General features: G+C 39.2%; 3 protein-coding genes across 3 annotated transcripts in view; 2 read left to right on the plus strand and 1 right to left on the minus strand.

Moving 5' to 3' along the window:
* Positions 1-3,319, minus strand: LOC146307856 (uncharacterized). The gene is made up of 2 exons (XM_084710333.1): positions 3,217-3,319; positions 1-2,078 (listed from the first exon to the last, which is right to left on the minus strand). Exons 1-2 carry the CDS (start codon positions 3,244-3,246, stop codon positions 1,017-1,019), a joined length of 1,092 nt encoding a protein of 363 aa, XP_084566459.1. The 5' UTR covers positions 3,247-3,319; the 3' UTR covers positions 1-1,016.
* A 1,147-nt stretch (positions 3,320-4,466) lies between these two features.
* On the plus strand, positions 4,467-12,162 carry eif1axb (eukaryotic translation initiation factor 1A X-linked b). Its single transcript, XM_084747020.1, has 7 exons — positions 4,467-4,632; positions 5,420-5,503; positions 9,147-9,250; positions 9,467-9,517; positions 9,815-9,896; positions 10,229-10,320; positions 10,780-12,162. Exons 1-7 carry the CDS (start codon positions 4,617-4,619, stop codon positions 10,783-10,785), a joined length of 435 nt encoding a protein of 144 aa, XP_084603146.1. The 5' UTR covers positions 4,467-4,616; the 3' UTR covers positions 10,786-12,162.
* A 2,549-nt stretch (positions 12,163-14,711) lies between these two features.
* The window catches only part of map7d2b (MAP7 domain containing 2b), a 33,038-nt gene continuing 22,208 nt past the window's right edge, over positions 14,712-25,541 (plus strand). Inside the window, exons 1-4 of the mRNA XM_084747632.1 lie at positions 14,712-14,866; positions 17,359-17,442; positions 18,414-18,467; positions 19,274-19,434. Coding sequence (XP_084603758.1) covers positions 14,830-14,866; positions 17,359-17,442; positions 18,414-18,467; positions 19,274-19,434 — 336 coding nt within the window. The 5' untranslated portion in view covers positions 14,712-14,829. The remainder of the gene's footprint in view (positions 14,867-17,358; positions 17,443-18,413; positions 18,468-19,273; positions 19,435-25,541) is intronic.

Below are 25,541 nucleotides of genomic sequence, written 5' to 3' on the forward strand. Positions count from 1 at the left end.
TTAATCTGATTCATGTCATAAACTGAATATCGTTGGTCGAACAAAACAAAACACTTGAAGACGTCACAAGAAACTGATGAGCAGTTTTAACGATTTTTCGACATTTCAATGATTAATCAGCAAGATAATCAATGATGAAAATGTTCGTTAGAGCCCTGAAATACATTTTTGCCATCATATCAGTTATGACACTTTACTTGATCGATTGATTAATTGTGTCTGAGGATTGATTGCGAGCACAGATGGAGGCTGCGTCACTTTCACACAAGATCCTAAAAGTTGCTCTCACATGTAGTTATATTTGTGATTCCTACACGGCTGTAAAAATAAGCAAAAAGCCGTGTTGCAAATCACAAGTTGTCGTTAAAGTAGTTTTAAAAAAAAACTACATGAGGGACTATTTCTTGTGGTGGATGCAGAGACTTCCTGGAGTACACAGTAGAACACGTATCTCTCCTATAAAACAGCGACTGATTGTTATTGCGTGGATCAAACAGATAAAATAAATCGTATTAGTGAAGTTTAAGGGTTCAGCAGACGGTCAAACAGCTTCAGAGCTCTGTGGTGTTGATCTTCTCATCTGACTCTCAAATAAATAAATTAATAAGCAGATTTCTAATCCTTTAAATTAATCTGGCGAGAAAAATTAAACATATCCAGTCTTGATTTATAAAATAAACAAACAAGACCCAGGTTGTGAGAAAATGTGATTTTCCTTCAGTTTCCACTGAGGCCGCCGTTACCATGACAGTATTTTCTCTGACCATGAGGCTGCTGGACGCTGCAGGGAGGAGCCTCCGACACATGATGGCACAAATCATGAAAGAAGAATGTTAGTTACAAAAAAGTTTTCCTTAATTTGACAAAAACATAAACAAACTGTGTCCAGAGTTCAGTTGAGTCAAAGATGCATAAACGTCAGACATTTTTCTGACAGAGGAGGTCGCTGAGCTGCTGCTGCTGCTTTAGTCTAAAAACAGAAAACAAACAAACAAATAAACAAACATAAAACCGTGTCAGAAGTCGGAGTCGTCTGTGGCGGAGTTATCGCCGCCGGCGGAGACTCTGGACGTCTGCAGGTGGTTTTCTTCAGACTCCTGCTTCTTCTTCTTGTCGTGGTTTTTCACGTGAATGTTCAGACCGCGCTCGGTCATCTCGTAGATCTGACACTTGGCGCAGTAGTAGGGCGACACGCCGACGTGCCTGAACTGATCGGCCAGGTACGACGAGAGCGCCTTGAAGCCTTTGTTGCAGATGTCGCAGCGGGGGATGACGCCCGGGTGCTCTTTCTCCAGGTGTTTCTTCAGACCCCACTTCGACCCTTTGAACCCCGCCTCCGATTTGTCTTCCGTCTCCGCCGCCGAGCAGAGGTGGCAGGTGAACACGGCGTCCTGGTTGGCGTGGCGTTTCGTGTGGGCGTCCAGTTCGATCTGCGTGCGGACCGTTTGCTGGCATGTCGTGCAGTAGAACGTCTTCTTCTCCACCATCTGGTGCATTTGTTTCAGATGAACAGCCAATCCCGAGCCTCTCTTGAAGAGCCTGCCGGGCGGCGGGCACAGCGAGCACATCAGTCCTTTCCCTGCGTCCGAGTTCATCTTCATCACGTCGTTGTAGTCCTCGCCGAGCTCCAACACGCTCTTATTGCTGATGACCTCCTCCTCTTTGACCTCCTCCTCTGCGATCAGCTTCCTCTTCTGCCTCACCTCGTATCTCGACCTCGGCGCCCTCGTCTGTTTGAACATCACCGGTACAGGCTCTCTGGCGGCCTCTGTGACCTCAGGATGTTTGACCGCCTGCTTTCTCGCCGGGACAGATCGATCCACAGACATGGTGAACTGGTAGCTCTCTCCTTCCTCTTCAGGATTCGAATACTCGATGACATAAACGCCATCCTCCTCTTCCTCTACCATAGCCACCGCCTCCTCCTGCACCGCCACAGGCACCTCGTAGTACTCCACCGCGGCGTCTTTCTCCTTCACCACGACATGAGACTGCTCCTCTGCGATGTGTGTGTCATCTATTCTCACCACTGTGATCTGGTCCATCCCGCCTGCGGCCGCCACAGGCTCAGGAGACGTCTGACACGAGACAAACAGGTTGTTTTAATTCACCTCCAACAGAATAAACATTTTACTGATGTCAGACATGTTGAGAATCATTTTGTTTTTCACTAAAAAGTTCATAAGGTCCCCTGGTATGAAAGTAGGGTTGAAATGATTAGTCAAATAATCAGCTAGTCAATCGGCAGAAAATTAATTGGAAACTGTTCTGATTATTAATTAAGTCTGTCACCTACAGTAGAAGACGGTCGACACGCCCTCAGTTTAGGGAAGCAGCAGGAGCAAAGGTGTAAGAAACTTTATTTACAATATTTTCACTTAAGTGACAATTTAAATAACTCTGAAAGCAGAACTTCAGTCTGAGTATGAAGATGTCGTGCTTGGAGAACAAGAGTTTGACAGAAAAAGAGTGCAGAGCTGCAGACAGTGAGCACCGACATGCTGCAAAGTCCACAACACAACATCATCTCACACCAAACTGTGCAACATCCAACTGTCAAAAATAGGTGCAGTGGTGTAAACTCAACGCCTGAGTCTGTTTCCTGTTTATAATGTTCCTGTTTTTATTCTCTGTTTCTAGCTCACTTGTTTATGTATCTGTTATATGTAACTGGTTATTGTACACTTAATACCCTGTTTTTTAATTGATGCCTCTGTTATTTTAACAACGCCCAATTTCCCCGCTATATTTAAAGTTAAGTAACTTCAGAATTATATTAATGATTGTAAAAATACATAAATAATATTCTGTAGTTTACAATGTGTTACTTAGAAAGTATAAAATGTTACGACCAGATATATCATTTTGTTGAGTTTTTAAGCAATTATAAAACTCTAGAAATTGCTGCTATTCACGTTTTCACTTATATTCTCCTGCAATTATTAACTTTTTTCTATTATTGTTGTACTGTTTATAGTTTGCGTTTTAAATTGCTTTAATTAAAATGGGAATACAAAGGTTATTATCCATCAATCTTTAATTAAAAACATTTACAGTAAAATATAAATTAATGCTTAAAACACATGTTGAAATGAACTAGGTATAATATGATAATAACCCCTGTTATAACAACATCTATAACATTCTGATTTAGGTCCAGAGAGAAGCAGCAGAACTACTTTCTCTTTTTAAATAAAAGGATAAAAATACACTCACCCTGATCTCGCTGCCATCACAGTCAGCCATCACAGCCAAACCTCGTTGACCAAACAAAACTGCAGCTAGCTTAGCAACAAGGTAGCTAACGTGCAAAGAGACTGCAAAAATATATGTTTGTTTTAACTTTGCATCAGTTGGCTATTTGTCGGCAAATACGAAGAGTTGAAATGCACGTCTGTATGTTCCGAAACAGGAGATAGTCCACCAATATTCGGGGCAGGAGGGTCACTACTCTTCGATCTTTGGCTGCGATCAACCAAAATGTCTATTTTCTGTATGGAGAAATGAAAACATCTACGGCGCCGCGGAGGGACAGCGCGCCCCCTGGCGGAGCGGAGGAATACAGCGGCAACCCCAGACCAGCGGCAGATCTCGCGAGAGTAATCATTTCAACCCAAACCATCTTTCCCCAACCAAGTGTTTTTGTCCATGAAACTACTCAGATTTTAAACCGATGATTTTAAACATTACTAATTATACTTAGTTCATGACTCATGTACAATGAAGAGACACCGCGTACAAATCTCGCGAGAGTTTCGCAAATCAAGGGTTCCTGTCTAAACACGACGGAAAAATACTGTAATGCAAATCAAGTTCCATAATTCGCTTTCCAGCGGAGCCAAATATAACAAAGTACATTTAATCAAGTACAGTACTTGAGTTTAGCTGGAACAATATGTTTTTTATTACAGCAACTCGGAAAAAAAAACATTTTATAGATGATACAAAGTGCTGGAGACAATGTGGCTGTGTGAATCCTGATTATTATCATATTTTTGGGGGGGAATGCAATGTAATTCGTTTGGCTTTTGGTAATAGAGACTGTGCTTCATATTAAGATTCCATTCAGTTTTGATGTATTATAAACACTGTGACATTTGCAGCGGCACCAGCATCATAGCTGTGTTCACTTTGTTTGTGTATATTGTGGCCTATCTTTCCCTATCAAATAAATCAATGAATGAATAATAAAATAATGCAGCAGGGAGGAATGAGTAGAGTATATGTTTACTTTTGATATTTTAATGATATTATGCTTATAATAGCCTGCCTCAGTTATGTAGAGAAGTTTCACTCATAATAGTAGAGTATTTTTTCATTTAGGTATTCCTACTTTTACTAAAGTAAAGAATCTGAACACCTCTCCCACTATTAATACTACTACTGGAGGCTATTGTCTCTGTCAACAATCACCTATTACAATAAAGCAACGGAGCTTTGAATGTCTTGGCAGGCGCATGCGCAAACCGGCGGATAGACTCAGCAGTAACTAGCTAGCTTCTCGTTCTGTTCAGTCAATTTAGACCTGTGCTTTCGCTGACTATTGTAAACAGTTACTGTTTAACCGTAAGTCGTTTCTACCGAGCGGGATTAACGTGACCGAGGTGTGAAAGAATATGCCCAAAAATAAAGGTAAGTCCCGGGGGGAAGATGTAAATATCTGTTTCAATGTAGTTAATTGTCTTCGCGCTGTCGAGCCCGCCGCGAAGACACACGCAGTGAAAACGTGACACCGAGCAGCTAACGCTAGTTAGCCGCATGAATTACACTTCTTTTCACAGCCGTCAGCGGTGTCTGTCTGAGTAACTTAGTCTCTAAACGTGAATTTGGCTGAGATAATGATGAAGTAAGTTTAGGCCGGATAAAGTTGTTCAACGCATTGTGCCTGCTAGCCAGCTAGCTAACGTACTTATTGGTGTAACTAATTCCGTTGCTAGCTGACGCAGCTAACTAGCTAGCTAGTTGCTAGTTAAACCCCACCCCGGTCTGGCCCATGACATCTGCCACTTTATTTCACCTAAATTAACCTCTCATGATATCATTCAACGTTGAATCGACCCATTAGACTCATTTGAGGATCTAAATTAAGCGTCCTCGACAATATAATCTTTAGGATGTCACTTGGATTAGTGAACTAGCGAGGTAACGTAAACGTTAGCCAGTGTTCATGTCATTCCTTATCTTCTATAGTTAGTCTTTCAGACAGGAAGAGAGGGGCTGTCTTTGGCTCTTGAATGGATGTTGTTCTATGGAGGAAGTGTGCGGGCTAGAAAATAGATCGATGAGAAATAGACTTATTTGGAACCGAGAGCTATTAATTGATAATAACTATTATATCAGTGAATATGATTGTTAAATTATTATATATCTGTAATAAACAATTGACAACATACACTGATATCTGTCTGTATCTTTACAGGTAAAGGAGGAAAGAATCGGCGACGTGGAAAGAACGAGAATGAGTCTGAGAAGAGAGAGCTGGTGTTCAAAGAGGATGGACAGGGTGAGTAGTGGTTCTGGGGCAGTTCTCACCTGATCCTGGGTTACAAGAGTCAGCTGCTGGATGGACCGGTCCATTACTGTCTGTCTTTACACTGGATGTGTCTTTTCTTCAGGCTGAACAAAGTATTTAGTTACATCCCTTGAAAACCAAACCAATGACATAGAATAAACTTGTGTTTGCAACTCGGGTCACTGTAGTGACTGTGATGTTACTATATTATGGTTCGGTATCAGTACTGAACAAGTTTAAGGTATCGACTGAAATAATCCAGTACCAAGTAGTACCAAACCTCTCCAGTCAAACAACACCTGCATTAGACTGTTTTTGGACCCAGGTCTAGGAAAAATACTTATTTGTATTTGGGCCTGACTAATAGAGATATTGAGGAGCAAGAAAACAAATCCGATGTCAATTATATATTGGGCTGACATCGTTTATACAGAACATATATGTATATACATATATAAAAACAGTATTTTTGAAATGATCTCGAGTGAGTTAAAACTTGTGACAAATACTGTATATGTAATGGAGGCAGGATATTTTACGGTTTATCAATAAAACTATGATAAAATTATGTCAGGGCACTGAAACAGTAAACTTTTGCTGGTATTCTTAGTAATTAATTACCTAAGAAAATGGCTATAAATATAAAGAACACAAATAAAGCAAAAATATTTGTATGTCCTAAATGAATTGAGAAAAAGGATGAAATAGATGGAAAATGCTGCCTGTGAAGCTAAATAAATAAATAATGATCTGCGTTATTTTCCGTTAAAAAATACTGTATTGGAGGATACTGGACAACATATATGCAGAGTACTGATATAGACAGATCTAGTTATGATAGGCCAATATAGGTTGACTTTTGTTCACGGCCAATCACCGGAAGTGTTCTTTGTTTTAATGTGACATGTGATTGGTCCTCTACCACAACAGGTATTACCCACACAGTCTGAGGTGTCGAGCGCTATGTATTTGACAATATTGGCAGTTCAGTGTGCCAACGTGCTGTCAAAATGTTGTAAAGTATGGATAACTATACTACACAGCATGCCTCTGGAATCTGATATAAATAAACGCTAGAAGGATTATTTCAGGAATATTTCCATTCACAAGATGGGTATCTAGTGGAGTAAATTAAAATTTAAAAAAAGGTATCAAACAAAGTACTCTCATGGTTCTAATATCTCTTTAAAAGTGTTGGTATTGATATTGTTATTATAATTTCTTTGAACGATATCCAGTCCTAAATCATGTGCTATTCCTGCTGTTAGTAGATAAATGAGCGGAGGCTTATTTTAGGAAGACATTCCGGTAATTAAATCATTCATTTTAAGCATAAGAGGGGAAGAAAATTTCTGGTTCCAGCTTCTCAAGTGTGAATATCATTCTGGTTTTCTTCCACCAGTCAGCTGTTGGAGACATAAAACAAGCAATATTTAAAAATGTCAGTTTGGGCCTTGGGAAATTGTGAGGAGCATTTTTCACTGTTATCTAATATTTTATAGACTTACCTAGTACTTGTTTAATAATAGAGCAGATGGCAGTTTCTGCACTTGTGTTTAGTCTAGCAGAAAGATTCAATTAAAGAGAAATAAAAAAAAATAACAAGAAAGGCTGCTGTGTCAGAGATGCATAGAGTTAAACAGACAATCTGCACAACATACAGCTCACACTTAAAGAAATATAATCTGAGGAGGGATGTTTAAAGTGAAGGATGTTTTGACATACAGCGGACATCGTCCCTGAGAGCCTCACTAGATGGGAGCATGAGCCTGCAGTTAGAAGAGTAAGAGCTTGGACTGCAGTGCTCACTGCTGCCAAAATCCCTGATGGTGTGGAAGTGCGCCCAGTGTGAGGACGAGGCTGGTTTAAGGAACATCCTCAGGTAGTGCTTAATGCACACAGTCTCATTTAGTGCAGGGGACAGATATTAATTTAAGTTTCAGAAGAAATCTAAGAACTATCTGTCATGAATTTAGTCAGTACAGTTGGGCTGCTTCAGTTGGGAAATGGATGCAAAAAGTCTTTTAAGACAAGGATTATGCTGTTTCCATTTGTTTTATACAAAAGTGCTCCTTCTCTTCCTTCATTGGTCTTTTCTAAACAACAAGCAGCTGAATAACCTTCCTGTTCAGACACCAGTGAAGCTCATGCTCAGGTCATCTTGCACTTTTATATCAAATCAAATTATATTTATTAACTTAAACTAGGCTTTCCCCTACATAATTGGTTAGCAGAGGTAGTTAGTATTTTATTTTGTGGCTGGTGCTGCCAGTCAGATGTGTTACAAGACACTTAACACGTATAAAAGAGTAGAAACCTCTTTTAGTCTTCAAAAAGCACAGAATCATTCCTCTACAAATGCCGCTTAAATTATTATTGCAATCAAGAAGTGTTCATTTTGGGTCTTTTCATGCAGGATCATATATATATATTTTGCTCTACCCCAATGATGTTTTGAAAAACGCTGTCTCATCAAAGCTTATGACAAACTGCTTAAAACGAGGCCACGCGATGCAGCAGCAAAACTACAGCACGGTTCAACATTAATGTATTTTTTCACATGCCGTCTCTGGAAGGTGGGTCAGAAATCTACTTGCCCCATGTCAGTTTTTACTTGCCTCTGTAGAAAATGTTTTGTTTATTAGCAGTTTTAAAATAACAGGGACCAACATTAATTGTATTCTTTAGTGTAGGGCTGCAAGAAAATAGTGAAAAGTGTCAATGTCCAGTTTTTCAAAGGCCAAGATGATGTCTTAAAATGTCTTGTTTTATCAGTCTGAAAACCAAAGATATTCACCTTATGATGATTAAAGAAGAAAATTGAGAAATCTCCATATTTGAGAGGCTGAGAACAGCATTTTCTGCTATTTTTGCAGCATTTTACTGGCTCCATATGGCTTTTTACTCATCTTGCCTTGCTAGCCTTATTGTTGAGCTCCGTACAGTAAATGTGTCTCGGCCTCGGTTGAAATAACCCTGTACCAGGTAGTATTGAAACTTCTCCAGTCCAACGATACCTGCGATGAAATACAAGTAAATGATGACTGGTTTCTTGATAAGCCATGATAAAATTCCTGATTATTAGTATTTCTGTCTCAGATGTTAACTTTTTGATGCTTTGAAAAGCTCGCAGTAAATAAAGTTAACAACAGATTCCCCAGAGGCGGATACAGCAGCGATGTGGATTTGTTTTGCATCAGTGACATTACAGAGGACATGATGTCATTTCAAATTGTTGAGAGATTTTCAGTATAAAACTTAGTGAAAATAGACCTTCTGCTAGCGGATTGGCTGTTTGGGTGTTCTTATTGGCTGCTACCAGCTTGGATTCTCCTTGAAATCAGACGCAATGATTTACAGCACACAGACCAGAAGAGACTTTGTTTACATCTTCACAGACAAAGTAATATTAGAATTGTATGTTAGCCAGTTAAAAAGTAGCTGGAGGAGATTTTTCTTTACATCAGTTTATTTTTGATGTTATATTTTGTGCTTATGGCAGAGGAGACACTACTACTTTTGTCCACAGAGGCCTCCAAAATCAACAATGAGAGTTTCTCGTAGCTGCTTTAAGCTCATTTTTCTCAGTTTATTACCTTGTATCAACAATCCTCTGCTCTCCTGTGTCTTCCAGAATATGCTCAGGTGATTAAAATGCTGGGGAACGGACGTCTGGAGGCCATGTGCTTTGATGGAACCAAGCGGCTTTGCCACATCAGAGGAAAACTCCGGAAAAAGGTAGGAATGTCCCGACCGTCCTCTCTTACCTTTACCCCCCCCAGCACACACAGGAAACCCCCTGACGTAATGCTGAGTCGGCGTGTTCTCAATGGTCAGTCAGCCACCGTTGATGTGGCAGTATGGACTCAATTGACTGTGCGTGTGAGGGTCACAAAGTGCAGTGTGTTGCTGTATGACACGAGGTAATCTCTGCTGTGTTTTGTTTTCCTTTAGGTTTGGATTAACACGTCAGACATCATCCTGGTCGGGCTGAGAGATTACCAGGTGTGTTGGTCGCTCACGCATGACAGATGAGACTGAACTGAACTCACTGTGGGGACACGGCTCATGTTTTTGTCTTGAGAAAAATAAGCAGCTTTTAAAACAGATGTTTGACATTTTAAATCAGTTTCAAGTTCAACAAAAAACTGAAAATGTCTCATGCTCTCTGAACCGCTCTTTCACTATAACTACTCAACAGTTCTTTGTCATTTGATCAGATGTATTTGCCTTTATCTCTAAAATACTCAACACATTTTCACACAAACTCTGCCTTTCCTCACACATCAACTTGTGTTTCAGGATAACAAAGCTGATGTCATCCTCAAGTATAACGCAGACGAGGCTCGCAGTTTGAAAGCCTACGGAGAGCTGCCAGAGCACGGTGAGTGAAACCACACGTCGCGCCAACCCCACAGCTGCTGGATCCAAAAACTGAACGTCACCAAAGTGAAACAAGTCCAGGAATGCATTGATAGCGCTTAGAATGACTCTTGTCTAAAGTTTATTCAGCTCAGACAGATAAGAGGAGGATTTTCTTCAATCCAAAGCAAACCTCCGTCTACCTGTTTAGTAATGTTGGAACCAGTGAAGTAATAAGTGCAGTGTCTGACTTTAAACGTCCTCCACTGTCCTGACCGTCATTACACTCCTGTTATTTTTCTGATCGATGAACATGAATCTTTCTAACACCTCCTCCTGTCATCCTTCTCACAGCCAAAATCAACGAGACAGACACCTTCGGACCTGGAGACGACGATGAGATCCAGTTCGATGATATTGGCGATGACGATGAGGACATTGATGATGTAAGCTCCTTTCATTTTATAATTAATCTGTAGTATCTCGTTTCTAAATCTATATATAACCTTTTTTATTAACTCTAAAGTCCAGTGTTTTCTCTTGACAAAAGATGCCAAAGTCGTTAAATACTAAATCTTGTCTAAACTCAAGCAGTCATTAAGTGTCAGCCTCTCAAATGTAAACATTTCCTGCTTTTCTTTGCCTTATATGACAGTAAAGTGAGTTAATATAGGTGTACAACTGTCTGACTCTTTATAGATTAGTTGGCAATTAAATGAGAATATTTTGCAGATTAATTGATAATAACACATCTTTAGATCCATCTACTCTCCTGACATGATAAAAGCTGGATAAGCTGCAGCGAGATCTCAATTTTTTAATAATTTTCCTTAAGGAGCAAAATTACAGTGTTAAAAAAGTGCAGAACAAAAGTTGAAATATTTTTGTTTTTTGTCCTCTTCCAGATCTAAAGACCTGCTACTGGAGGGGGAACGTGGGATTTTACTAGAGATGCTCCGATTGGGATATTTTGAGCCGATACACCGCACCGATATTGATTATTTTTTATTAAGATCAGCCTATGCCAATCCAATACAGTTTATTAATATACAGTATGTTTCAATTTATTCCAGTCTGTTAACCATCAGTAGACGTCGTTGTTGTTTGGAGAACTATAAGTGCATTTCATGTAGGGGAGAAAATGACATCAGTATGAGTTTATTGTCAACATGAATGAAGATGAATGATGCTGCCGTGGTCAAACTGCGTCAGTTATCACTCGTAGCATCTGGAGGGCGCTGCAGCAGGCTGACTGACGGCGACGCAGACGGTTTGCTCTCTCTGCCTTCCAGCGGTTGGATTGGAGAATCAGAGTAGGCTGATCCACCAGCATCATATTCAGGGTGAACATCTGGAGCACTGCTAGATTTTCACCTTTTTGCTTCTAACGTCAACAAAACGGCAAATTTGCCATCTTGTTTTTTTTAATTTTTAATTTTTTTTTCTTTCTTCCTGTATTGTCAAAGAAACACTCATTTAATATTTAGAGGCTCACGCCGAGACCATGATAGCTAAATATCTCACACCAAATGCGTCATCTTTTTAAAATGTATTTATATTGATTTCACACCATGTGGAATTTAGCAACAAGTACAGAATCTCTGGATTCGCCAATAAAAAGATAAAACATTTTGTTTGTTTTTTTTCCTTTGACAGTCTGTATCATTGTAGCTTGTAAAACAGTTTGAAAGCTGTTTATTAATGACAGAAGACAGATAAAAACATTAAGTATAGCTCCGTACCTTTTTAGGGTCTTCACTTTAACGTCATATTCCTCTGACAGCTTATTACAGCGAACTATCTGCTCGTTTTGGATCGATCCACGGCCGACTGAAGGCGATCCCTGTCCCCCCGAAATCAAAAGAAGAATCAAAGTGTATTTTTCTATTGTTTCCCTTATTTGTGTTTCCGTCTGTTTTTTTGTGTCCATGTTCTGTTTTTGAACTCTTGGCTGCTCGCTCTGTGGCTTCAACACGCCGTGAAGCTCGGCCCGGTCGGCCACCCCGCCTCATGCCAGACCAGAGGTTCCCAAACCTTTTTCCACCACAGACTCACACACCAGTAAAACCTCACATCAGAGCCGTCGGTCTCGCACATTCTCTGAACCTCTAGAAAGTCTATTAACAGCGACATAAAGTACTTTATTTTCCTTCTCCCCCAGCACCTCAGTTTGGGAACCTCTGCTCTCGATCACATGGGGTCTGTTGCTGCTGTTGCTGTAACTCTGAATTAATACAAATGTACTATGATGTTTGAAGGCTGGGTTTCCAATAAAGATCTTAACTCCACTGACCTGACATAGTGGTTCTTGGGCGCTATACGCACTGCCTGTGCAGGTCTGAAGGTGGCGACATCGAGCTGAAGCAGAGGCGGCCTCCGATGAAGCGGCCTCGTGCCCTTCAGAGCTCCGAGCCAAGAACATCCGGGGCTGCTGGGTGTTGACAGAGCACAATATGTCTGTCCTGGTGCTATTTTTGTCATTATAGGCAAGAAAAAAAAATGTCCCTGAGCGAAACAGTGAGTCCCCTGCGGCTCCAGGGCCACAGCTCCGTATGTGAGCCTGACCTCTGACCCGTCTGGTGATTGTTTGTGTGCTTGGACTTTCTCCTGTTTTGTAATGTCAGTTTTTTTTTTTTAAGATCACATATCTAGTTTCATTTTACAAAACATTCACATTTTCTGGATTCTGATTAGAACCTGAGATCTGTGCCCGGATCTGACAGGTTGGGGTCAGGCCGGGCCTCAGTTCTCACATATTTCATGGGCTCACATCGGGTTCGGGTTGTACTTTATTCAATTATTTATTTGCATTTTTTCCCCCCTCAATGTAGTCATTGCTAATTCAGTTCCCTGCATGTATTGTCCCTGTCAATGAAAACGCCTACTGTTTGGTGCATAGATCGAAGCTTGTTAAGAATAACGTCAGGCTGTAATCGGGTTCGGGCTGAAATATGATGATGAGGGTCGGGTTCGGGCTGAAATATGATGATGAGGGTCGGGTTGGTTTCAGACAGAATTTTGTCATCATTCCTCGACGGGCTCAATTTTTCAGGCACGATTAAAACACTAATCCTGTGTGTACTGTTTTAGGGTTTAATCTGGTTTTAATGCTCCTGCTGAGAAATCCAAACAAATTATAAGAATACAGTTCTCTCAAATCAATGTGAATTATTTTACAAAGGTTTTATAAGGGACAGTTCACCCCAAAATCAAAAATACCCCTGGTCTGTAGTGGTATTTATCCATATAATTATTTTCAGTGTGAGTTGCAGTGTTTTGGAGATATTGGCCATAGAGATGTCTGCCTTCTCTCCAGTATAATGGAACTAGATGGCACTCAGACTGTTAAGTTAAATCACCTGTCAGATCAACTGTTTTAATTAATGACAGAAAACAAGGTGGGTATTTACCACATTGCCCCTGGAGAGGGGGCAGACATCTCCCAGAATATGCAACTCACACAAAAACAGTCTAGAGGGATAAATAATAATAATAATAATAATAATAATAATAATAATAATAATAATAAATAGTGCTGCAGGTAAGAAGTTATAGTTATTTTTGATTTTGGGATGAACTGTCTCTTTAAGGTTGGGACCCACTGGGCTAATTAACTAATCCTTCTAGTGCAACTTGTGGATGTTGTTTCATAATTTTTATTTGTACTAACACATCAGATTTCATAAGCACAAGTGTGATACGTGAGTAAATGTACTTAGTTACATTCCACATACAGTATGTGCTCATCTTTATGCTTATTTATAGAGCTGCCATCTGACATGACTTAGTGGGCCTGTGTGTGTGTGTATGAGCAGCACTGACCCATATTGCCTGTCATCAGCATCCAGCCTCAGTTTGTTACAAGTCTGACGTAACACAGCCGCTGGGTCTCGCTTGTGCCTGGCACGTGCGCTCTGACACGAGCCAGGCAACGGCGCCAACTGAAGCAGTTAGTCAGGCACGTGAGGGTGAGAGAGAGAGGCGTTCATGACGGCTAAACACGACATCACCACACATACACATGTTATGTATTAAAAAACAGAATATACATACACATTTAATAAAGGTGTTTTAACTCTATTTTACTGATAGTTGGTTTGATCCTTCCGCCAAGCTGTATCGCTCGTGTGCAGCCGCCTACCTGGTTGCTAGGCGACGCATAACGGCGGGAGTGGCGATTTTTGGCGCATTAATATGTAAATTGGCCAACGGTGAAGCGGTCGTGTCTAGAAGGTAACTCCAGACCTGTGAAAGATCTCGCGAGAATTATCGTTTTAATACGAGTCATGATCTTTTTTTAACCTTAACCAGGAGGAGGTTTTTGTCCCTAAACATAAGCAGATCTTAACCAACGCGCGGTCACATTAAAAAACACAATTAGTTTGAAAAATGTCCAAATAAAGAAAAATCGCGTACAAATCTCCCGAGAGTTCTACACTTCAAGGGTTCCCTTCTAAAGACGAGCGGTCACAGGTTTGACAGCTAAAATGGAGTAGATCGCAACGAAACAAATCAATTTATTCTCTATAGGATTGTTTTTCTTTTTATTTTTTGAGAAACTGAGAGAAATTTATAACCACATACACACTGAACAATTGATAATATTTAATTTCCCTATATGTTCTACAGTAATTGTTATAGGGTAACGGGAAAGTAGACCCCAAAATAGGGCAGGTATACTGTTTTATTTTGTCACAGTGACCGTGAAATCATAACCACACGTTGTATAGTATAAAAGTCAGATATAAAACTAACATATATGCTAGCCGTAAGGCATATAGAACCCCCCCTCCCCTCTCTGTCTCTCTACCATAGGCTCCCCATTCCCAGCATCATATTTTCCTCCGTCTTTTCCTGAGTCATTGTGTTGCACAGATCTGCTCTCCCGTGTGGTTTTCAGCGGTTTTCTGGCTCCTGTCAGGTCCCTGCGGTGAACAAATTCGACGACCTTTGAGATGACTGAAGTGGCTTCAAGCTGCCCTGAGATGACAGGTGAGGAAAAGATGCTCTCATTATTCATTCCGGTTATTCGGTGTCTTGAAATGGGTGTTTTACTTGCACACAGATGCAGACACCTGACTTGTAACGAGACGCATAAAACCTAGACTGCAGGTATCCATGATATGAGTTATACTTCTTAATAAGAGTGAAATTATGTGTATTTTCCCCAAAAGACTCCTTTGCAGCAAGGTTCACTACAATTTGAGACTTTTACTTGATATTTTAATGTCACTAATAAAATGTGTGAGGTAGGTTTTTGCAGTGCATCTAGATTTATAGAGGCTCTTTACCATTTATGGAGATCATCATTAATATTTAGCATCCTAGGTTTTAATATTTTCATACATGCAGTCATTGTTACTTTTTCAACATGTAATACTGGTATCAAGAGGTGTAGAAAATCCTGTTGTTATGCAGGAATACAAATCTGTGACACATACCTGCATTTCACATGAATCTGATTTTCTGGCCAAGTAGCCAAGTATGTATGGTTGTTTAATGTATTTGCATAGAGGTACATATGCCTGACTTGTATGAAATAATATAGATAATAGTAATATAATATAATAATATACATTATAAATAATAATAAAGATTTCACCTTAAAGAAGCTGTGTGGTCAGCAAAGTTCACTACGCTATACTTTGTACTATATTTTAAAAAATAATGTCACCAATAAAATGTGTTAGCCACTTTTCAAGATGGTTATTCATATCTACACATCCTAAGTTTTCAAATATTTCCATATACATGCATCTATCTATCTATCTATCTATCTATGGATGTAGGAATATATATGTATAAATATGTAATTCATGCCAGTTATGGCTGCATCTCATGTGATTCAGAATCAGATTTATTGCTCATGTGTGTGTATGGATGTTTATTGTACTTGCACAGAGATGCAGACGCCTGATTTGTCGACTTTATGAGCTGAAATAATATAGATAATAATATAGATTTCACTGTTTTCAAAGACTCTGTGTAGGCGGCAGCGTTCACCACAGCTTGAGACTATTTTATGTCATGCAATGCTTTGTACATGATATTTTATATTTTACAGAATAATGGGTGAGATATATATTTACCATTTATAGTGATTGTTATGGATATTTTAGCATCCTAGGTTTGTAAATATTTGGATAGATCATGTTACTGCAGCACTGATGTTGTTTGGTGTAGAAAAACCTATTGCAATATCAGAATTTATACATATTTTATATGTAAATATATGTTATAGATGCCAGAATATATGAGTTATTGTTGCATTTCATACAAAAATCAGCTTTATTGGCCAAGTATGTATGGGTGTTTAATGTATTAGCATATAGATACAGACGCCTGATTAATAATAACATGAACAGACAACTGATGTATACATATATATATAAATAAAAAATATCTATCTGTCTATCTGTATAGATCAGTCATTGTTACTGCAACATTTTCACACTAATGACAAGAGGTGTAGAAATATATAAGTAAAATTATGGAATATATGCCAGAATATATCAGTTGTTGCTGCATTTCATATGAACGAGACACAAAATAATATTTTCATATATTTCTATAATATTTATACATGATTATGACACAATTCTAACACATACAAGGAATTTTACAGTTTTTTCTTAGCTCTCAAATACAGAAATATGTTACAGCTAACAACATATGTGTAGCTTTATCAGAATAACATAAAAATATGTCATGTCTGTTCAGTAATTTTATAATATATAGTATATTCTTAACAAAAATATGTTGTGTTGTCAAATGTGTGCAGAGTCTCTTATAGATTCAAATGTTCTTTTTAATATCCGACATTGTATTTTCTCATTTACGTTCTCCACTGCTGCCCTGCTTTTTGACTGACAGGCTGACTCAGGGATGTTCCTTAAATCAGCCATGTTCCTTCGTTAATGCAGCGGCTTATTATCAGCCTGGTGTTCACACGTAACAAACCTCAGCTGGAAGAGGCTGTTAGCGCCTTTAGAACATGTGATTCAGCTCATTTTTTTTGCCTGTGATGTCATCCTAAATGAAGGTTAAGCAGAGTAAAACCCACGGGACACTGAGGACTCAGATTTGCATGTATTTGCATATCTAATGTGTGTATGTGTTGTGTGTGTGAGAGGACGTTTGCAGCCGTCCCCTGTGTGTGTCTGTGTGCAGAGACGACGGTCGATAGTTGTCCTCTGGCAGCTTTCATGTCAGCTTGACAGATTGAGAAACTAAAACAGAACCAGTAGAAGGCTGAGGGTCACACTCAGGGGTCCCTTCACTGACATCTGACCCTGAAGGTGACACGCTGACTGACAGGAGATGTGTTGCATTTGGACGCCACGGCGAGTATGTCTGATTGTTTGAAGTGTTGGAGTCTTGCAGGAGTCACGTTCACCACTCCAGCTTTTACATTTTTGGCCGTATTTGCCTCTTGGCGTTCAGCGTAGCGTGAATCATGTCTGACTGCTCTCTCCAAACCACAGCTCTGGCCCCTCCTCCTGCGCCGCTCACCACCAGTAGGAATGCCTCTCCTTCTCGATCACCATCCAATCACAGCAGCCCTTCAGGTAAACTTCTAATCACATTCACACGCTTTGATGTGTTCCCGTTATCTTCATAATCCAGAACAACTCTCCCTGTTCTCCCACGAGACTCACGTTTCTCCTTTATTTCTTTTGATTTCAGACAAGTTTTAAGCATCAATTATCTTTTAGTGGCAGGGGCACAAAATTAACGAATGACAGAAAACTGGTGAATGTTGGTTTATATCAGAGATTTACACAAGTTCATGCTAGAGGGACAGATTATTCTGTATTTCTCTCCAAGAATTAAAAGTAAAATTAAAAGTATTCAACACAAAAATGCTGTTGCACTGTAGAGTTGCAACAATTATCAATTATGAATCGATTATCAATTTAATCTACAACTTTTGTAATAATAAAAAGTCAAAATTCTCTGATTTCAGCTTCTTAAATGTGAATATTTTCTGGTTTCTTTCCTCCTCTCTGACAGTAAACTGAATATCTTTGACACTTGAGGACGTCACTTTGGACTTTGGGAAACACTATTCAATATTTTTCACCATGTTCTCTCATTTTATAGAGCAAAGAACTAATCCAGTAATCAAGAAAATGATTAGAAAATAACTGACAGGTTAAAAAATTATTGTTACAGGACAGATTGATCGAGAAAATGATCGACCGATTATTCGACAATGAAAATGAGTTGCAGCCCAGTTGCGGTGTACATCTCAAAGTTGGCAAGCATGCATGTAGCGTCAGGATTACGTATGAGTCTACCTCTAATTATTGTGTCTAATAATTGTTTTATATCGATTTTATATCCTGGAGTTGTGAGAAAATACTCTTTATTTTGTATTTTTTATGGCTGAAATGAGAAACTTGCTGGGTGTGACATCAGACTAACACACAGTTATTACACACAGATAAAACAATACAATAAATTATAAAAGCCTCCCTGATTATGAAACATATGTGACCTGCAGGCATCTATTAATTTTTCTTTCACTCTTCTCAAGGCTCACGGAAGCATTTAGCGAAGGATCGACGGGAGGACAACGAGAAGACGCAAGGTATGAAAAAGTGTCCAGCTGGTGGAGCTGTGTGTGGTCTGTTCTGTTCATCTGTCACTGGCACACACACACACACACTCATGGGTGGGTGGGTGTTAGATGCTCGATGTTAGGAAGTATTCAGATCCTTTATTTTGGTAAAAGTCCTACATGTAAATGAAAATGGGAATAAATGTTGGCAGGAAGGTTAAACTCCAAAGATAAAGATCTTTGGAGTAAAAATGCTCGTTGTAAACGTTGTATTTACATGTGACAGAAGCTGTGAGTGTATCACGTCGTCCTCATCAGCAGGCTGAGTTTGCTCAGTTGCCATGGAAATGTAGATGTGCCCATGATTATAAGACATCTACATATTTTCTCAAAATCGCTCAGCCATAGAGGCGTTCACTTGCATCAACCAAGATGCATCTTTTATGCCATGATGTGGACTGAAACAACAAGCATTCTCATGTTGAATCTGCAACAACTCACTGTGTGTCAACTGGTTTGTGCTGATTTAATTTAATATTTGCTCAAGAATATGCACCACTAAACCATGATACTGACACGAAGAAGGTCTCGATGCAGGTCCTCCATTAAAATCTGATCTTATGAGCCTGACTTGGAGGCGTTCCTGCGTCAAAATCTATTTTTAAGACCTTTATTACTTCACTTTTGTGACACACCAGCTAATTTTTGCCCAAGGGCTCATCTGGGCATGTAGTGGAATAACAAGTACAAGATTTCTCTCTGAAATTTAGCACAGAAAAAGAAGACCTCTGACCCTCGTGTGTGTGCGTGTGTGTGTGCCGTGCATGTGTGTTCAGAGATGTTGGAGGTGCTGCGGGATAAGGAGCGCCGCACGCAGCAGCAGCTCGACCGCTGCGCCGAGGAGCGAGGGAGGAAGTTAGAGGAGCAGAGGAGGAAGGAGCAGAAGCGAAGGGCGGCAGCTGAGGAGAAGAGACGCCAGAAGCAAGAAGCAGAGAAGGTCAGAGGTCGCAGCACGCTAACGATGCATTCACTGCACATCAGAGGAAGTTAGAAAACAGGATGACATCTGACATCAACTGACACTGAAATTAGCCATGTTAACTATTAAAACTAACAGAATAACAACAAAAAAGAAAAACAAATGCGGCTTGAAAAGTCTCCTGTGATGAAAAGCTTCCTCTGTCTTTTTCCTTTTCTCTCTCTCTCTCTCTCTCTCTCTCTCTCTCTCTCTCTCTCTCTCAGCTCTCTGCTCTCTGAGTTAATTGTGTCGATCCATAAGTGAGTCAGTGTATTTCCAGCTGTTGTTGGGCTGAACCGGAGTTTAAAGGAGTAATTAATGCAGGAGCTTTAATGACTTTCTGTCAGCTGACCAATTGTGTGCATTCGGCTGTAACATTCGACAGCCTCCGACGGGTCGCTCTGAGATTTGGGTGTGTTATGCTCATAGTGGCTAATGTAGCCTGGAGCCTCCAGCCTGCAGCAGAGACGAGGAGCGGCAGAGGTCTGGTCACCTCCACACCCCTGACTGTGACGTCTTCAGACCCAACAGACATGATCAGACTTCACACAGCTCCCTCTGGGGACAAAAAAGTCTTTAAATAAGTTTGTTTTTAACTACACCTGGAGACAAACTTTGATCTGTAAAATTAAATATAGACAGACACAGAGGTCAGATGGCCCGTAGCCACAAAAAGTTTCTCTGTGGCCACCAAATAGTCCATGTAGGTGGCCCCCTGCAGCCTGAGTAAACCAGCTGTCCCTCATTCTGGGGGAAATGAGTTTAGAGCCAAAAGTTTTATTTACAACCACAGAAAGTAAGGAGGTGAGAAGATGTGTGTCTGTCTCTCAGTCGCCTCCACTGTCAGAACCACAGACTTCACACACAGCGCTGTGTTAATTAGTGAAGATAAATGTTTGGAAATTATAAGATTATGAGTGAATAAATGTGCAGCATACAGACACACGGCATATTTGTTTTATTTATTCCAGGAACATCATGTTTTAGAGCTCATGAAAGTGGACTTTCAGGGGAGCTCAGATCTTTTTCAGGGGAGCCCATGCCATGATTCGGACCGTGGGTGAACTGTCCCTTTAAACGTGGAATAAAACTCAGCGCTCTACGTGAGTCATGAGTGGGCATCACTGAACTGAGAACCACTGACTCATTTTATTACAATCCAACATAAATGATGTGCTGTGTTTGTGTGAGAACCGCTGAGTATAAATCATTAGTGCCTGTTGAAATGCTAAGCAGCACATAAAGGGTTAACGAGGCCGTGACAGTCTGATCCACAGAGACTACACCGCTCAGTGGGGGGGGGGGGTCACCGTCTGTATTGATTTAAGGTCTCTGTTTGCATGCTAACAGCCCCTCCCCCTCCTCCACTACACACACTCATATGCATAACTTAATGACATAATGATCGGTCAGTCTCACTGGGCGATGACATCACCGGCAGCGTCTCATGTGGCGTTTACTGGAACAGACAGTCGATGCTCGGGGTGCTGTGACAAGCACATATTTCACCTCAGAAAAGGAAACGACACAATCAATGTGCTGCAGATTACACAGGAGAAAATTAAATGTTCGTTTTAGTCTTTTGTTGTGAGAATTTAAAGCTCAAAAGGTTTTTGCCTTCTTGTGAAGTTATTTTAGTCTCTGCAGTGAATGATTATTTTATTACTTTGATTAATTTTTTAATTGTCTAGTCTATAAAATGTCAGCAAATAGTGGAAAATGCTTATCACAGTTTCCCAGAGCACCAAGCGGCGCCTTCAAGTTAATTGTTTTGTTGGATTAACAGAAGATATTCAATATACAGCGACATAAAACTGAGAAAAGCAGCGACTTGAAAATACTTGATACCTTAAAAAGTCTGCTGATTTAAAGAGAGTGAATCTTTTATTTATTCTCTGCAAGTCAACACTCAGTTCACTGAACCAGTCTGACAGCAGCCAATCAAATCACAGGAGAAAACCGTGAAGAAGTGATGTCATTGTTTCTGAGCTCCAGTTGATAAAAATGATACCAAAGATAATTTCATTCATGTGTTGAAGCTGTGAGGATGAAAAATAATTTGAAGTATGTAAAACATGCAGGTTGAAAATTACAGACAGATTTGAAGTTACAAAAAGAACAATAAGATGAGACTGATCTAAACACGGTGAACTAATGCTTAGCTAGCGTTAGCTTAACAGCTACGTAACTCAAAGTTTGCACCCAAGTCTCAAGTCAGTCTTGACTTGTCCTAAACTTTGCAAGACAATGACTCGGCCTCACCTCTGCTCTTTGGTGCTACCAGGATTGTAACAGAGCTGCAGCGATTCGTATTATTTTCATTATTGATTCACCTCTCATTATTTATTTAGTTTGTCTATGAAATTAAGAACTCGTGCCAAAAATTTGACACAAAGCAATTAATCACTTATTAAAAGAGCTGCTCATTAATCTTCTCTTGATCAATTAATCGACTAATCAGCTCAAGACGTCGTTGTGATGGTTACAGTCCCACGTAATGATGGAGATTTGCGACACGTTAAGGAGGGAAAAACTGAGAAGGAAGCTTTTTTTCTTAGGATTTTGCCTTTTGAGAATAAAGTTGAAAGTGTGGAGAATAAAGTAGAACTTTCAGTATTCATGCCAGGGATGAGAAAAAATAAATCAGAGAGGGAAGATTTTGGTGAAATTTTGCATATCGAGAACAAAACTTTTTTCTTGACAGATAATCTACCTAAATCTCCTCGTTTCATTTTTCTTCTTGTCTCTGGCACTAATTCCCTTCTGCACCAAATAGTTTATTTTACAGCAATATTGCAAAATAATTGTAGAAACATTTAAATGTGACTTTTTGACCAAACAACTCTTCGACTCTGCTGTTTTTTTATCGTGTCAGTTTTCTGGTTGTTATTAATGCTGCAGTGTGTCAGGCTTTTAATCTTTGCAGGTATTTTCTATTAATATTCTGATGAGGCTCTGCAGATGTAAATTAGTCCATCATGACTAACTCTGCCTCGTTTGCTTTGTGATTAATGCTACTCAGTGTTCTGCGTTTTGCCCCTGATAAATAAAACAGCACAAATTAAAGGTCCAGTGTGGAAGATTCAGTGGGATTTATTGGCAGAATTTGGAAGAAATGTGATATGATATTAATGAGTATGTTTTGCATTAGTGTTTAATAACCTGAAAATAAGAATTGTTGTGTTTTTGTTACCTTAGTACCTTACCTTAATTAATCTGCATCTATAGATTAATCATTTTGAGTATTTTTCTTAAGTTTAAAAAGTCGTCCTGAGTTTTGGGAAACACTGATCAACTTGTTTCACCTTTTTCTGACATTTCATGGACCAAACAACTAATCAATTAATTAAGAAAATAATCAACCAGTTAATCAATGATGATCATTAGTTGCAGCCCTAAAAACACTTTATCAGGCTAAACAAATTTCACCATATTTTATATTGAGGTAATCCAAAAGCAGCATAAACTAATAAAGTTACATTACTTTAATGTTGTGATACTTGGATTATGTTACTGACTACAGTTTTAAATTAGTAACTGTATCAGGATACATTTGTAGAGTAACCAGTAACTGTGTTGGCGTTGGACAGATTGTCCTGCAGTCCTGAATCAGGTCACAGTAAATGTCTCTGCTGCAGCGTTCAGTCTTTGATCTGTAGCTACATGAACGTCTCTCCACTTCTATCATCTTACCTTTCTGCTCTCTCTTTTTAAATCCTTACTCTTGACTCGGACCCCCCCCCTCCTCCTCCTCCTCCCCCCATCGTCTCTCCTCCCTCCTGCAGTCTGTGCGTGACTCTGCATGCACCTTCAGCAAACCCACCCCCAATGCTGAGGTGGGGCTTTTCCATCCTTTATATATATATATATATAGAGAGAGAGAGAGACAGACAGTATACTGGAGCAGAGCATCAGCTTTAGATTGTGCAGTTACTGTAGATATACACCTGCTGTCTGCCACATTAGCAGCTATTGACTGAAAAACCAGTCTGGGACGTGGTTTAAAATAGAAAACTGAACCACAAAGAAAGCAGGAAGAGACGGACAGAGAGACAGTGAAAGAGAAAGACAGAGTTGTCTCTGATTTCTGCATGTGATCAGAGAAAACAAATATGTCGTATTAGTTTGAATAATTAAATGATATCAAAAAGCCCTAATTTAATTTACTAAATTTAAAAGTAGTTTCTTGTGCGTGTCACTGGCAGTAATGTGAGTTATAAAATGTTTTTGTGTGTGGCTGCAGGCTGCTGGGAGACGTTACACTCTTAAAAAGTAAAAGTTAGTTTGTTGTGACAGGTGATTTACGCTGCAGGCGGCTGTTCAATCCTTATTTTGTGGAGTTATTATTATATCCTGCTGAGACGTGCTAAAAAAGACCACATCGTCCCCACCGGCCCTCCATCGTACTTTATGCAGAAACCTGGTCCCCCATGAAATCTCTTGGAAAATCTGATATTAATATATATGAATAATTGATGCTGAGTGGTCGCCAGATCTGACAGGATGTTAAATTGTCGACATTATGATGGTATAAAGAAGAAAAAGTTGCTCTGAATGATTTTTAAGATCTTAGGAGACACGATGAGAAACAGTGGAGGGAACAGTGAATTAATTTGCAAGCAGCTTGTTCACTGAGGAAAAAGACAAAATTTATATATTTTGGAAGACAAATACACAAAATTAAAAGATGCTAAAATACAGATGGTAACACTCGATTCTTTTATTTTTTTATCACAGAGATGGAAAGAAAACTTTTTGAGCAAACGTGTGTAATATCATATCATATCATATCATGTGCTGAATATATTGTATTGTTGTTCTGTGGTGGTTTGTATTTATATTTTAAGATTGTACACTCAACAAAAATATGAACACAACACTTTTACTTTTGCTCCCATTTTTCATGAGTTGAAGTAAAAGATCTGACTTCTTCTGTGCACATGTGAGGTTTATCACTCTCTTCTCACACTTCTCTCCAAGATAATCCATCCACCTGTGAGGTGTAGCATAAAGTAGGGCTGCAATTAACAATTACTGTCATTATTGAGTAATCGGCTGATTATTTTCACAATTAATCGATTAACTATTTAGTCTGTAAAATAAAAAAAAGTGAAAACTGCTCAGAATTTCCCAGAATCCAAAGTTACATCTTTATTTGTGCTTTAAAATGACTGAAACAATTAATCCATTATCAAAATTACTGGCAGATATTTTTCTTTCAATCAGCCAATTAATTAAGCGACTAAACAGCAGGATTGTTGCACAGCTGTGTCTTGGACTTTTCAAAATAAAAGGACACTTTAATATGAGATGTTTTATCTTGAAAAAAAGACATTTATTAAGTGTTGAACTGAACTGAATATTAGAAAAACTGGAAAAAAAACTGAAATCATCACCTCTATGTGTTGGACCTGTCAGGTGGACAGAATAATCTTTAAGTAGAAGTCCTAACTGCAGAGTCAGTTAGGACTATTTTAACAAATTTATGAATAAAAATTTGAAAGAAAGAAACCTTTTGTGTGCACAGAAGTTGTTCCAGGTTCTTAAATTGAAGAATTTATTGCTTTTCTTTCTTCTTATCTTTTCTGCGAAGATAATTCCATCCACCTGACAGGTGTGGCACATAGAGACACTGATTACAGTTTTGTTTTCAATTTCTAATATGTGAGGACATGGTTCAGTGTTTAATAAATCTCTTATTTCAAGATAAAACATCTGATCTTTAAGTGTTGTTATATTGTTTAACCTCTGTGATACAGCTGCAACGATTAGTCAGCTGATTAGTTGATGGAAAGAAAAATAGTTGCTTTTGACTTTGTTTTGATAAAGAATTAATCATTTCAGTCATTTTGAAGCAAAAATGAAGACTTCACTTTGGATTCTGGGAAACTGTGATGAGCAGTTTTCACTTTTTTATTTGATATTTTGTAGACTAAACAATTAATCGATTAATTGTGAAAATGATTTGCAGATTAATCAATAATGACAGTAATTGTTAATTGCAGCCCTACTTTATGCTACACCTCACGGGTGGATGGATTATCTTGGAGAGGAGAAGAGCTCAGGAAAACAGATTTATACAAATT

This window comes from Lutjanus erythropterus, chromosome 21 (assembly GCF_056507025.1).
Source record: "Lutjanus erythropterus isolate fLutEry1 chromosome 21, fLutEry1.hap2, whole genome shotgun sequence".
Classification (NCBI taxonomy): domain Eukaryota; kingdom Metazoa; phylum Chordata; class Actinopteri; order Lutjaniformes; family Lutjanidae; genus Lutjanus; species Lutjanus erythropterus.